Source organism: Argentina silus (genome assembly GCF_951799395.1).
Source record: "Argentina silus genome assembly, chromosome: X".
Classification (NCBI taxonomy): Eukaryota; Metazoa; Chordata; class Actinopteri; order Argentiniformes; family Argentinidae; genus Argentina; species Argentina silus.
This window is the reverse complement of record NC_139653.1, coordinates 30,178,651-30,194,686: the sequence shown is the minus strand read 5'-3', so window position 1 is coordinate 30,194,686 and position 16,036 is coordinate 30,178,651. Positions and strand designations below refer to the sequence as shown.

Genomic DNA, 16,036 nt, shown 5'->3' with positions numbered 1-16,036 from the left:
GAAAGAAGTGAGAGTCTTATTATGGTCGTGGATAAAGTTAGAGGTGGTTTGGTTGGTTGGTTGGATGGACAGAATATTAGATAGATAGATAGATAGAATGAGCCAGGGGTAATTCAGTGGAGTGGGTAAAGAGTTGCGTGCAAACTGGGTTTTTTTCTAAAGTTTAATAGGTATCACATGGCTTTTATTGATATTTTATGGGTAGTTGAATTGATTAGATGGATGAATGGAGAGATTAAGGTATAGAAAGATCAAAACAATTAAGAGGTTAATCAGTATGGGTTATACTGAGTGAAGTAGTAACTGGTGAAAGGAAGAAAGAATAATGCTAGTTAGTTGAAAGGATAGATAGATATAAGGTTGGAAAGATAGAATTTAGATAGATAGTATCTTAGATGATCATAGATAAACAGGGGAAGTTCAAAATTGCATTTCTCAGACATGGTTTATAATAGTCTCACTTTGCCTAGTCTGATTTCAAGAAGAAAGAGCAGATTAGTGCAGTTCATCAATGGCAATGTTTGGAAATGACCCATGAACAATACAGAGGGCAACCATTTTACACATGCAATGGAAAAGTTACTGTTGTGTCTTAAAGCTAGGCTTCCGCTCGAGATGTTGAGGCTGGGACAGGTGTTTTTCTAGGGCGGGCATAGCACATACAAGATTGGTTGCATAATAACTGCTGTAAAGAATATTGCATATATTTACGTTTAACACTCGCTGTGTCTAGATAGAGAATGATACTTTTTAAAACAGAAGTGATCAGTTTGAAGAAAATTGAGAGTTGGACAGGATGGTGGTGCGGCACAAAATGACATGCGTACTTTCTCACCAATTAGGCTTCTGCTTTTTCTTCTGAATTCATACAGTTGTTATATTCAATACATTGTTGTATGTTTCCTTATCATATTGGAATGCCAATTGGAGCCTATTTCATTCATTATCATTGTCAGGGATCAAGACAGTTACTCTCATCCAATTATGCTCATCCTTTATTTCATGTAATCAATCTGGAAAGACTTGACTGGAATTCGGAACGGGGTGTTCCTATGATGTTTTCTTTTGGCATTTTAAAGAGAAATCTCTCTTCTAGGAACTGTATCTTGGCCATGTGCTGTATGTGCTGGAATCGTTTTTTAGATGCTTTTCATACACAGTAAATACCACGCACTATTTCCAATAAAGTTTGCACTGTCAACGTTGGTAGATCTAAATAGATGGCCCAATTGCAACTATCACTATAGTCTCCTGAAATTGAGAGCCTTCTCATGAAACTTCCGCAAATATATATGTATTAAGGTTCTACTCTTATCACATGCAGAAAATGCAGCACCACTATAGTAGATCATAACTGTTGCTTTTTTCAGGCACTAAGTGGGCACCACAATAGCCTAGCTAAAGTGTGACTCGAAGTCCGTAGTACTCCTTACCTGACATCAGAGTCTGGGGAGGCCTTCCAATGTTGTCAGCACGGTGAGTCGATAATGGAGGGTTCTGGGCCCTAGGCTGTCTGGCGTACCCCCTGTATCTTTTATCTTGTATCTTTCTTAATTGAACAAACTATGAGATATGTTTGTTTAAAGAACCGCCCCATCATATCACAAGATGCCTCACCCAAATGCAAATGCAAAGTATGTGAGAACCAATAAATGCACTCGCTCAAAAGCCAGTTCAAATATGGACTGCTAACATGAGAGTCAATTAGAATGAGGAAAGATAGGTTCCGAGACCATTGTGTGCAGTGCTCACTGTGCCACAATGGTCTAGCTTCAGCTAGGCTAGCACCATAAAGCTTTAGTTAGTAGATCTGGCCTGAAATCTCTTTTTTTAATGTTAGTTAATCAATAAAACTTGTTTTGAAGTTCTATTTCAATAACTTTTTCATGGCCCTGTAATATTCTTCTGCCTCAGAGTTAATCCCTGCAACAAAAACAAAATACCCTTCTTCCATAAACCACAAACTTTATTTATTGTTTTTAAGACAAAATTGCAATGCATGCACATTGGATAAGTAATACTAAATTGCTTTGGTGAGTGGAGTGAACAGATTCTGTGACTACTGAATTTCAGGCACCTCTGGATTGCGTAGTTTGTTGATCATCTCTGACAGCATGCGGTTGCATAGTGCTGCGTATGGATTAAGGATCACTGCTTGTTGCCGGGCAAATTCACTCCCCAGTGCAGCTGCCCGCTCAAAATCTACTCTGGCCTCATTATCCCGGCATGCCAACCTCAGTAAAAGTCCCCTCTGCACCAAAGCCTGGCACGCAGTCCGTCCTGTCCCATTGCTCAGAGAGATGGCACACTCCAGGTCCTCTATGGCTCCTGAGGAACAGCAGAGCTCAGTGAATAACAGAAATGTTGAACAGCCACACAGAGAGCACTGCTGGATTGCCTGTGGATTAATCACACATATCCCCAGACAATTGTGTTTGGTAGAAACTGTGTTGTTAATCAAGCTTTAATTTCAGGGACATATTTGACAGGATACTGCTGATTATAGAGATTGTTAGCAGCATTGGAAAACTGGAAAGGTTTAGGTTATTGAACTATGTACCTGCTGTGTCCACCTGGAGTCGTCGGGTCTGAGCCCGGTTATTGTAAGCTGAGGCTCGTTGAGGCAGTATCTGGACTGCCTGGTTGAACTGTTCAAGAGCTTTTTGCAAATCCCCAGCCTCTGCCGCTTTTACACCTTGCATCTCCAGCTCCTTCACCTGTTTCAGCAGCTCTCTGTCAAAGGAGCTGTCTAGTGGAGAGAGATAAAAATGCTAAAACACATTTAAAATGAAATGACATAGGAATGAGGCATAGAAAATATAGAGTCACTAGCAGTCAACTCTGGTTAATTCATCAGGTTTTGAAACTATACTTTGAATGAATGGAATGGCTAAGAATAAATTAAATGTGTTATAGAATGAAAAATGCAAAACTCACACGAAGACAAAAAAAAATAATCTTACTCTTTACCATCATCTCTTAATTCCTCCTCTTGATTTAATCCAGGGATGTCCCCAAAAGGGGTGGTGGGGTTGAATATTGCCTGGAGGACAGCTTTGTCATGTGCTGAGGCCATTTTACAGATGAGGATAGAGCAGAAGAGCAAAAGAAAGCAGAACAGTGAAATTGTGATATCTAAGTTGGAGGATAGGAGGGTGTTTTCTTCTCAAATTTGTACTGATATTTCAACAACCAATCAGACCAGGGGGTGGAAACGGGTGGACTTTGAGATCAGTCGGTTGAGAGCACATCTGTATTTAGTTAACTGAAAAATGCATGCTGGGGAGACTGGAGGACTGTTTGAAAGTGTTTTGTGGACAGGCTTTTAGACAGGCTTATTCATACCAACCATTTAGTCCCTATTTGTGACAAGTTATGCCAATTCAACACTTCAGAGATCATGGGAACATTATATGTTGTTTGTTAATGAGATGGAATACATACATGAGAGAGAGAGAGTTAGGGAGAGAGATATTTGACCAGACCTCCGTAATGCAGTGGAAAACCCTGAGGGTGCCTAACGTCTCTGGTTTTAAGTAGGACTACATTTCCATATATTTTCATGGTCACAGAGCTAAATATGTTTTTCAAGGTAAATGTATGCAGGTCAGTATGGCTGTGCTACACTTGTACAAATATAGAGAAGTTATACTTTTTGCCAGATAAATATTAGTCTATTAGTATATAACCATTTGACACAGTCAAGAGTGATATGATTAGACCATGGGATGCATACAACACCCATAAAATGAATTAGTGGTGTGCTACGTGATATGGCCATAGTATTGCAGCTTATTCTTTACATACTCTGCATCCATTCTTAGACCATAACTGGCAAATACTGAAACTCAGTATTTCAGGAGAAAACTATACATCTCATCATGATTTTAAAGGATACAAAAATATATTTTGGGGAAATGATTACTCACCTGGATAATCAAAACAGAGTGACAACAGTGAGACAAAGCCAGTTCTCTTTACAGCAGTTTCTCTGTTCACCACTTGAGAGAGCTCTTGCCATCTCCATAATATATGTGTAGTCCCCCCTCTTTCCATTCACCACACCAATGAAGCCAGTTTGATCCTCCTCCAAGACCAACATTTTCCACAGGTTAGTAACAGCTGAAGAGGTTATACTATCATGTTCACGGTCACTCAGTAAGCAGCAGAATGTCCACATGAGCACTGTGTGTCTCCCATAGCCTCCCCTACGGTTGAAAAGCAATTGCGTGTGGATTATCAGTCTACTCTTAGTGCAAATGTCACTGCATCAGCACCAATCAACCTGATTATGTCAATAGAAAAAAACACATTGTCAGTGTTCATAGATACTAAAAAGAAGAGCTGAGTGGATGTACTCCTGCCTCAGGGCCTTGGGAAATTAACACATAAGAAACAAGCATGTTGACCTCGGGGCCGGGCACTGCTGTAAAGTAATATTAGCACACATACAGTACAAATTGGGATATTCTTCATTGTTTACTGTCATAGGAAGCCGAATAAGGGCTGTGACCCTTTGCAGATTTTACTTTTTTTTAACACTCTGACAGGAACGTGCAAATGAACAGATCATTTTTGCTACTGTGATAATTTCAATGAGTGAGTAAAAGACAAAGACATTCCCCAGGTTTTCCTAAGTGTTTTGTACATGCAGTCATATAAGAAGTGCACTACTTTATTATTACTCAAGGTGGGAATACAAAAGAGATCTTTATTACTGTCACTGAATTAACAGAATAATACATGCAGAAACACAGTGTCTGTTAGTTTGCCTTTTTCCCTTTATGAATTCAATGGGCTCCACAATACTAATGAATATTCCTTATGTAAAAATGAACATCAATCATAAGATTGCCTTAGGGACTTGGATATCATAATCTTGGATATCATAATCCAGAGTCTTGAGTTTTGCTCCGCCGTTGTGTCTGAATCTGGCATCAAAGCCTGGTGTCCTACAAACAGGGGGTGTGTGTGCAGATACCTGGCTCGCTGTGATGAGGGGGATGTGTTGCCACGCTGAGGCGGGGGCACTCTGAGCTGGATTAGAACAAAGGGGGAGGGGGGGTGTCAATTTAAATTGCGTTCAAAAACATGTTTGTGCCAAAAACGTGTTGATTGTTACCACATTGGTCTGTCCTGACATTAATGTAATGTCTGGCATCATGCTAGTACATGTGAAGGGCAATGGGATCAGAACTACAGAGCACCTAACAGGTCAGGTAGAGAAAAAAATAATTGACAACCTAATCCTAGTGTACGGTTTAGCAATCCGTGTGCACGTTACTCGCATACTGTTGCATATAATAATAACTGATAAAGACAGCAGTGTTTCGGTTTAACGCGGTATCTTTATCTCCGCCATATTTGTGGTAGTTAGGGTTACTGGGATGCACGCTCATGCGCTGTACAATATTTACACATTCGATGACATGTTTCTTTCCATTTAACTGTTAACTCTTAATCTGAAATTATACTTCAACACATATCTTAGTGTCTTTCAATAATGCAAAAAGAAACATTTCTTTGTTTTCTCTTTTCTTCTTTTAAGACTCTTTCTTTATAACAGTTCTTTCTTAATGAGAAAGTAATAACTATGTAAAGTCTTGAAACATAGGGTATTGGGTAGACTGTATTGCCAAAACCCTTTTGGGAGGATAGGGATTATTCTGCCCTTTTCACATCAGTCCCAAATCTATAAATCCAAGTGGTTTTGTGGTTTCAAAGCTCGTCCGGACCTTGTGAACAGGAACATCTGAAACTGTCCCATGAGCCACACTTGTGTCACTGTGATGCTGTTTTACAGGTGAGTCTTTTTGAGTGACATGCAACGACATCAGGGAGTTCGTGCTGGCTTGGTTGGACTCTCTAAGCTTTCATCCGGAGCAACTGGTTTTCTGTTCACCAGCTGAATGTGTCTGAAATTCCTTCTGGGAGTTCTGCTTTGCTCTGTCCTGAGGCTTGGCCATGCCGTTGGCCAACGTTGGCCGTTCTGTTGCAAAATCTTGAAATACCTTTACTGAGAATTGTGGTCTGTTGTCCAAAACAGTCTCTCCTATTATCGAATCATATGAAGATACTTTTCAGCTTTCCTATGACTGTCTCAGTGTACGTCCTGGGTAGGTGGAGTATTTCCAACCACCTGGAATAGTAGTCAACGACGATAAGGTAGTTTTTACCTTTGTGTTCGAGAGGTCGACTGCAATCTTTTTCCACGGTAGCTCAGGCAAATGAGTTGTGATCAAGGGCTCCTTGTTCTGGATTGGTTTGTATGTGTTACAGTGTTGGCATGACAGCACAAGCTCCCTGATATCGTGGACGATGCCTTGCCACCAGACTGAGTTCTTGTAGTGTTCTCTGCACTTGGTGAGACCTTGATGTCCCTTATGGACTTTGTTCTCCATGTCAGCTCTCATGCTGGCTGGAAGAATGGGAAGAATGGCTTTACTGCGGCTGTCATGCTCTGGCCATCCATGTTTTATGTAGTTCAGTACGCGCTGCAAGTACTCATCCTTTGCAGTCTCTTGTTTGATTTGTTCCAGGATTTATTTTCTCACTGGTCCATATTCCTCTTCCTCCTCCTCATATTCCTGTGGTCCTCTGTGGCTCAACGCTTAGGTTGTGGGTTTGATTCCTGCTTGGACCATATATACTGAAATCTATGCACTCACTGCAATGTAAGGCGCTTTGGATAAAAGCATCAGCTAAATGGCATATATCCTCTATAGAGTCTATACTATGGCTATACTATATACTATATACTACTATACCTAGGGCCTAGAGCGTGGAGCTTTGTGCGCAAGTCCAGGACGTATTGAATCTCATTTTTACTGTCGCTAGACCCTTCCTCCCAATTTTCTTTAAGAAGGTCTAGGACACCCCGGGCCTTACACCCGTAGAGTAATTCAAACGGGGAAAACCCGGTGGAAGCTTGAGGGACTTCCCGTACCGCAAACAGCAGGGGATCTAGCCATTTATGCCAATTCCGACCATCCTCATGTACAAACTTCCGGATCATTGATTTCAAGGTCCGATTGAACCGCTCACAAAGGCCATCGGTGGCCGGGTGGTACACACTGGTTCGAATCGTGCGTGACATAAAATTGGTGCCCTGGTCGTTGAGAATCTCTTTCGGGATTCCCACCCGGGAGATCACTTGAAACAATGCCTGCGCTACACTCTTGGCAGAAATATTGCGCAGTGGTATTGCCTCAGGGTACCGGGTTGCGTAATCTATCAAGACCAACACAAATCGATACCCCTGTGTACACCGATTAAGTGGCCTGATAATATCCATGGCAATGCGGTCGAATGGGTTCTCGACCAATGGTAAGGGCCGCAACCTGGGAATGGCTGGGGGATTTACCAATTGACATTCGCGACAGGAAGCGCACCACCTACGCACCTCTGCCCGAATTCCCGGCCAATAAAATCGAGCCATTATACGGTTTAGTGTCTTATCATAACCTAAATGGCCCGCCATGGGGTTGAAATGAGCCGCCTGGAAGACCATTTCCCGGCGGCTACGGGGAACCAACAACTGGGTTACTTCTTCCTGACTATGTGAGTCACGACTTACTCTGTATAACCTGTCGCTGATAATCGCAAAATAGGGGTGGGCGCGCACTGTGTCTGGCCGTACCAAAGTACCATCAATTGCTATCACTTGGTCATAGGCCGATCGTAAGGTCTCGTCACGAGACTCCTCGAGGGGGAAGTCACCTAGCAGCGGATAGTTTGGCGGGGAAATCGAACCAGGCGCTCCTGGATCATGGCCTGCATGCAGCCCGAATCTAAGAACGTCTGGTGCGTATCGTGTTGTATCCTTACCGGAACACAATACGCCTGTCCTGGTCCAGGGGGAGGGCCCGGTATGTTGCCGATGCGGATGACCTGCCCCATCTCCATCACTGGGCAATCCACCTGGACGTGGCCCGGCCGCCCGCAGCGCCAACACACCCCCCCTGCCGCTCGGGGTGCTTCTTGTGGAGCCAGGGCTGGTTCTCGACGTGTCTGCCCCTGCCATCTCATCCTCGGGGCGGGCGTCGGCCCCTCCTCGTCCGGCGCCACGGCTCCTTCCGGGCGCCGGCCCCCCACCCCCTGGCGAGGGAGAGATGGTCCTCCGCCAAGATCCTGGGGCCGGTGGTACTGGACCCAGGTGGCGGTTCGGGCCGGGATCCCCGTGAGGAACTGTTCCCTCACGACCCGGTCCCCAACCTCCTCCGCCAAGCTGTTCCTCGGGGCTAGCCACCACCACGCACTGTCCCGCAGCCGCTGGGCGTAGGCAAAGGGCCGGCTCCCCTCCTCCATCGCCAGGGCCCGGAACCGGCGACGGTGTTCTTCCGGCGTGAAGCCCAGGCGGTCTCGAATTGCCTGGGCTAGGGAGGGATAATCCCGTTGGGCGGCCGCTGGCAGGCTGTGGGCAGCGAGCTGCGCCTCCCCTGACAGGAAGGGCAGCAGATGGTACACCCACTCGCCGTCCGGCCAACCCCGAGATCCTCGCCGTCCCCTCGAACACCGTCAGGAACGCCTCCGGGTCGTCCAGGTCCCCCATTTTCGAGAGGTGGACCTTGGGGGGACCTTGTGCCGACCCGGGCGCCGGCCCTGCCTTGATGGCCCCGACAAGCTCCCGGAGGAGGGTACGGTCCTCAGCCCTTGCCGTCGCCATCTCCCTCACCGCGGCCTGGTGCTCCTGCTGGAAGTGTGCCTGCTGCTCCAGTACGAGGGCCATCCTCCCGATGGCCGCGCTTAACGCCTCCATTCCTCTTTTCCTCCGTCTTCACTGTGTCCCAGGTTGGGCGCCATTGTAACGAGATCCTTGTGTACACAGAGGCGGATGCAGTGTGGTGATGAGGGAATGCTCCCGTTCATTAAGATTTTAATTATTTCAGCGTCTCTGGCTTTCCAGCCCTTCAAAACGCTCGGCGACTTTTCAGTCGTCCTCCCCTCCAAAGCAGAGGCACACACATCTTAAACCATTTCGTCATCAAGGCTTCATTCGCAACAGGTGCGCAACGAAGCCTCGTTTTCGTAAACCCCGGCCACGGTCCTATAGCTCCCTCTACAGGCCGAACGCTGCATGTCCCCCCACAGTCCATATATATTTGGACTCTGACACAATTTTTGTTATTTTAGCTGTTTACCAAAACATATTCAAGTTACATTTATATAATGGCTTAAAGTGCAGACTCTCAGTTTTAATTTGAGGGTATTCACATCCAAATTGGAGGAAGGGTTGAGGAATTACAGCTCTTTAATATGTAGCCCCTTCTTTTTCAAGGGACCAAAAGTACTTGGACAATTGACTCAAAAGCAGTTTCATGGACAGGTGTGGGCTATTCCTTTGTTATTTCTTTATCAATTAAGCAGGTAAAAGGTCTGAGTTGATTCCAACATGTGGTCAAAGGAGCTCTCAATGCAAAATCCATCAGAGAGATAGCGGCCAAAGATTGGCCAAATCAACAGTTTGATACATTCTGAGAGAAAAAGAACTCACTGGTGAGCTCGGCAACACAAAAAGGCCTGAATTTCCACGGAGGACAACAGTGGTGGATGATCGCAGGATCCTTCACATGCTAAAGAAAAACCCTTTCACAACATCTAGCCAAGTGAAGAACACTCTCCAGGAGGCATATCATTATCCAAGTCTACCATAAAGAGAAGACTTCACGAGAGCAAATACAGAGGGTTCACCACAAGGTCCAAACCATTCATAAGCCTCAAGAATAGAAAGGCCAGATTAGACCTCCAAAAAACTAAAATCTAAAACAGCCAGCCCAGTTCTGGAACAGCATTCTTTGGACAGATGAAACAAAGATCAACCTGTACCAGCATCATGGGAAGAAAAAAGTATGGAGAAGGCTTGGAACTGCTCATGGTCTGAAGCATACCACATCATCTATAAAACACGGTGTGATGGCATGGGCATGCATGGCTTCCAATGGCACTGGGTCACTAGTGTTTATTGATGATGTGACAGAAGACAGAAGCAGCTGGATGAATTCTGAAGTGTTTAGGGATATACTGTCTGCTCAGATTCAGCCAAATTCAGCAAAGTTGATTGGACGGCGCTTCACAGTACAGATGGACAATGACCCAAAATATACTGCAAAAGCAACCCAGGAGTTTTTTAAGGCAAAGAAGTGGAATGTTCTGCAATGACTGAGTCAATCACCTGATCTCAACCTGATTGAGCATGCACATCACTTACTGAAGACAAAACTAAAGGCAGAAAGACCCACGAACAAACAACAACTGAAGACAGCTGCAGTAAAGCCTGGCAAAGCATCACAAAGGAGGAAGCCCAGCATTTGGTGATGTCCATGGGTTCCAGACTTTAGGCAATGAAATTGCTTATTTCGTACCAAAATGGTTGTATATTGATATACTTAAACTTAAAATATATATTTTTATCTTAAAATGTTCGATTTTGACTGGAGGGGGTCTTTATCAGTGGAACCTCCGGGCCCTCATTACTAACCAAAGCCCCCAGAGTGACGCCTGGGGCAGCCATTGTTTGACAATAGTGTTTTCAGTGTAATCATTGAATTAGATCCAATACCAGGCAACAATAATGCACTGATTGTATTTAGTCAAGACATAAGAATCATTAGAATACCACATAATTGGTGTAACTGTAAAAAAAAAAAAACACCACCATTTCATAAATGTAATCGACTGAGCGGAATAAGTGTTTTTTTAATTAATCAAGTATTTCAACGCGCGGTCAAATGTGAAGTGCCAATGCATGATAAAAGTTACAAAATAACAAAGGTAAAACAATAATGACATTGCAATGAAATATAAGTGTACATGTAGGCAAGAAGGTCTATACACCAGTCATTTGTTAAAATTAAAGAAATTGAAGTGGATACAAAATCACTTCTTTCAGCGACTATGCATCTTTATGCAAAAGCATCAGCAAAATCCACACCAACCTATGGAATACAATAGAATAGAAATGGTTAGTATTATTTTCCTAAAGTAGAAAATAACAACATATATGGTACAATGCACAGTGCATATATCTTACAGTATAGATAATTGGCAGGTGCATACCTTTGTGCGATTGTAGTAGCTCACCGTGTCTGGCCCAGGTCTCTCCTTAATTACATTGTGTGATGCTATTCTACCTGCTGCATTGTTGCCTGCAGGCTGTTCTATCTAAACTGTCCCATCCTTCCAAATCTGCTGTCTCACCATGGCCGGTTCCGTTATGGGTTTTTTCATAGAGCCCAAGGCTTCAGAGGCCAAGGTGACACCAGCTCAGTCGATTCTGTTCTTATTCTTTTGTGCAGAGCCTGAGGCATCAGAGGATCAGGCTTGTAGTTAGAAACAGTATTACTGCAATCATCACTATCGTCACTAATGGTAGCAAGCATTTCATCAGAGTCTGAATCACCATAAACATTCTGTAGCCACTCCAACGCTGCTTGGGATCAAGTCTCTTTCCAGCTATTGTGAATTACACACACTGATTAGATCTCACTTGAGCTGACTGACTGCTTATATCATGTCAATGAAAAAATAAGCCCACCCCTTATGAATTATATTCATGTCTTCATCAGGGTGTGATGAAGGGTGTCTCTTCTTCAGAGGCTGGGTACGTGCTCTGCGAGCTTCTATTTACATGTAATCGCGCATTTACCATGCAAATAACTGTTATTGTTTTTCTGTAAATGTTGCCATTAGGGTTGAAATAAGTAAGCTGTACTGTACAGTCAGTTTTGATTTACTATTTACTATATGAGGGTAAATCTAGGGTGCTTGGGGGGGGAAAAGAACACCTAATCCCGTCTCAAGACTAGCTATCTAGAAAAGGTATGGTAGTCATGAAAATGCTTCCAGATTTTTTTCTATGTGTGATTTTGAAATTGTAAAATAGACATTTAGGAAAAGTCAGGGAAGGAGAGGGACATGAGTTTCACAACAACAACAGAGTTATTTTATTATAAAGCGTCATATGACGTCTGTGGGAGCCTGTGGAGGTTCTAGTGTTAAAGGAGCAAGTGTAAGTGTTAGAAATCCGCCACTTCTGGCCACAGCCGCGAAATTCAGTTGGAAGCTCCAAACAACAACATCCTCCCAAATAATGATAATAACCACAGTCCACTCTCCTGAAACACCCTGGCAGTTGGTATGCAACAAGTTGGTATGCAAACCGAGTGTTTCAGAAAGCACTTTTCCAGACAAACAGTGTTCGGAAATGATAATTACCGATTAAACATAGTCATTACAACCATTAGGAAGCATTTAGAAAGCTTGAATGTAACATACCTTTGGACCTTTAAGTTGTGATAAACAGCCCTCATGTTTCATTGTGGTCCTCTGTGGCTCAGTTGGTAGAGCATGGCGCCAACAACGCTTAGGTTGTGGGTTTGATTCCCGCTGGGACCATATATACTGAAATGTATGCACTCACTGCAATGTAAGTTGCTTTGGATAAAAGCGTCAGCTAAATGGCGTTGTAGCAAGGTCCGACGATACACAGAGGCAGACGCAGCGTTCACAGTAATGGAAGTACTTTCCCGTTTATTCCACAACAAGTGATCAATAGTGCTTGGGCTTTCCAGCCTCGTCGACAAGTCTCTCTGCTTGGGCTTTCCAGCCTCGTCGATACGTCTCTCTGCTTGGGCTTTCTAGCCTCGGTGATAAGTCTCTCTGCTTGGGCTTTCCAGCCTCGGTGATAGGTCTCTCTGCTTGGGCTTTCCAGCCTCGGTGATAGGGCTCTCGGCTTGGGCTCTCCAGCCTCCGTTCGCTGCTCGCCTCGCCTTCTCCAGCTTCGCTACTGAAATGGCAGAAGCACACACATCTTAAACATTCGCCGGCGAGACTTAATTCGCAGCAGGTGTGCAACGAAAGTCTCGCCGACACAACCCCGGCCACGGTCCTGTAGCTCCCTCTACAGGCCGAACGCTGCATGTCCCCCCACAGGCGTATATTATTATTATATATGCACAACCACAAGATGGCTGCCGCACCAATGTTTTGGTACCCCTGTGCACATGTTTATTTTACCTGCCAGTGACATTAGGTGTTATAGCTAAGGCTATTGGTAGGGAAAAGGGTCTAATACTATTCAAAGCAAAAGGACTGAAGGCAAATAAACCAACCCAATCTCACAATCATGCCTAAGGGGGGCAAAATTCCAATAAGTTCAAACGTCTAACATGAAAATGTGATGTTTTGTGATAAAAAAGCTATATGGTACACATTTTAAGAGATAACAGCTTTACAATGGAATTTTCAAGTGAAATGTGCAATATGGACATTTTTCCCATATGTCAGTATTTTTACATTCTAATTCGTATCCAAAGTAATTATATTTATGCACAGACATCTTATGCATAGGCTTTAGCTTGGTGGGCTAAGCCTCAGATTGACTTTTGTCATATGTCAAGCTTTTTGACATTGTAATTTTGACCCAAAGTAATGAGATGTATCCATAGACATATGTCAACCTGTTGACTTGTTTGATTATTCCCCATCAAACGTCAAAGAGAGACTTTAGCACATCTATTAGCTGTATAGCTGTTCTTTATAATGTCACAGAATATAAACATGTTTTTATTCAAATCAGATGTAGAATATGGACGTTTCTGTCATACGTCAATATTTGTGCCTATGTCTATTGGTGATGTGACTCTGATGGTTCCTCCCGGGATGTAGTGTGGTGTAGTGGAGGTGGTTCAGTCAACATGTTTGTGTGATGGGTAACTTTGCCTGACACAGTAAGATCTGTTAGCTCCCTGATCTTATGTCTAGACTTTAGCTTAGTGTGCTAAGGCGCATGTCTTCCAATCTTGAAATCTGGGTCAGATAGCCGGTTGGATGCATCTATTAGTTTCAATTCTCACCATAAAACGCTAAAAAGAGACAAGATTTTCTTTGTACATATATTTTGTTTCAAATTAAATGTGCAATAGGCATGTTTATGTCAGATGTCAGCATTTTTACATTGTAATTTCTACCAAGAGATTTATCCAGACATGTGTTAACCTGTTGACTTTTTTGATTAATCCCCATCAAATGTCAAAGAGAGACATATAACAACATTGGGTAGTGCTTTATAATGTCACATTTAATACATGTTTTGTATTCAAATCAAATGTAGAATATGGATGTCTGTCATATGTCAGCATTTTGACATTCAAATATGTACCCAAAATAATTCGATTTTGTATGAAAAGATCGATAGATCTTACATTTTGCATAAAAGAGGTTTGCATTTAATTAAGGCACATCCTGTGAACACAGAAAGCTGAAAACCTCCAGGGGACATCCCTAAAAGGTCCTGTATTTCCAATCTCTAGGTTAGGAATTGACCATTCCCCCTCAGTTTTAATCTTCACAAGGGTCTCACAATGTAAGACTCTAAGACCAATCCGTTCAATGGTGTTCAAAAGATGTTTTGGTCCGATTGACATGAACATGTATATATGGGGTCCCCCAGTCACCAAGATTTGACCTTGTTGAGCCTTTCAAAACAGCCCCCATGTCCTTCAATCCAGACACAGGAAGCTGACTTCAACTCAGGACCTCTCAGGTTCATCCTTTAGTGATCCTGCGAGTTTCAAGTCTTTACATTATGAATTGACTACAGGTTCTAAAAGGCTGTCAGCATGCAACTGCATTGACAGACTGCAGAACCATGTTGAGTGGTAACTAAGCTCCTTCCTGTGGATATAGACAGAGAGATACTTGTCCAGAGAAATCATCAGGGTCGGCAGCTTCGGCCTGGGATAGGTCCGAGGAGGGTCCCTCCGACAGTCAACGCGACCAGTAGTCACGTGAGGATCAGCACGGCCCAGGGTTGCAGGAGGCTGTTCATGTTTGCAGTGTGAGACATGGATTCAGGTGTCCCATCCCTCACACTTGATTGCTGTGTGAGTGGTCAGCAGGATCTGGAACGGGCCGGTCCAGCGGGGGTTGAGGGGCTGGGTTCTACTGAAGTTCTTTAGGTAGACCCAGTCCCCAGGCTCCATGACGTGGGCGGCATTGGGGGCAGCCGGTCTCTGATGAGCTCTAACCTGTCGGTGTACCGACCTCAGAGCTTGGGTTTGTGCCATATCCTGTGTGTAGGAATAATGTCCCTTAACTTTTTCCCGTGTACGTTCTAGACAACAGCCCCCCCCAGCGTAAGTTATTTATGCACGTGACATCAGAATGCACAGCTGCTGTTCTAGAATTTAATTGTTGCGCCATATGTGTCTGCCCTGTGTGCTGAGTTTTGGATGTCATAGCCTCGGTAGGCTAAATAGGTTGGTCTTGGGCTTGTAGAGTTTATCTTTAACTTCAGTTGCCTGTATTGGATATCCGATGAATTTATTCAGCCCAAGACATCGACACTCGCCACTTGTATCAATAAAAAAATCACTGACAGGTTTGTGTGGTGATCATTTCTTTATTTACGGTCTTATTCACATGTTTTCAAATACTGGTGACAAATCATATATTCTGATTTATGCAAACATTGTCATGGACAAATGTGATGTGTGTAAAATACTTTTTCTTTTTTGAAGGTTGTATTGATCATAATGACTTCATGATGCTAATTGCTGTTCGTGCTCATCCATGTATGTTTACATTTGTCATCATTCAATGCATCCTGGGTGTCACGTAAATGTCTCGAACCAAAAATATCTTAGCGAAATTAGGTGAGTAGGTCGTTCACTCGTGTGTCGGGAAATCCATAGCAAAAATTCCCGGAAGACATGAAAAAAAAAAAACAATAACATTAACAATAGCTATTGTCGGATTACTTTTGGAAAGTGTTTTAGTCAATTGTTTTGTTCACTAGTAAGCTCATTTGTAATATTGTAAATTGTAATCGCTATTATCTAAATTATATTATGGTTTCTGTCAGCTGAGAGTTGGCTCAATTATACCGCTTGTAAGATCACTCTTTTCCCCCAGAGCTAGGGATCGAGCAGCATCAAGAGGGTGTGCAATTGGTTTAACTATGTTGTGTTTTGACTCTTACAGATTGCACCAAATCCAAAGGTCCACCAATTTTCGCACCTGCTGCCACCATCTTCCC

At 43.4% G+C, this 16,036-nt stretch overlaps 1 protein-coding gene across 1 annotated transcript; it reads right to left on the bottom strand.

The window, feature by feature from the left end:
• Positions 1-2,059: 2,059 nt before the first annotated feature.
• ttc36 (tetratricopeptide repeat domain 36) lies at positions 2,060-3,076 on the bottom strand (the record flags this gene model as incomplete). Its single annotated transcript, XM_083695519.1, has 3 exons — positions 2,060-2,328; positions 2,561-2,749; positions 2,971-3,076. The coding sequence occupies 3 exons, from the start codon at positions 3,074-3,076 to the stop codon at positions 2,060-2,062; spliced, it is 564 nt and encodes a 187-aa protein (XP_083551645.1).
• Between the last annotated feature and the right edge of the window lie 12,960 nt (positions 3,077-16,036).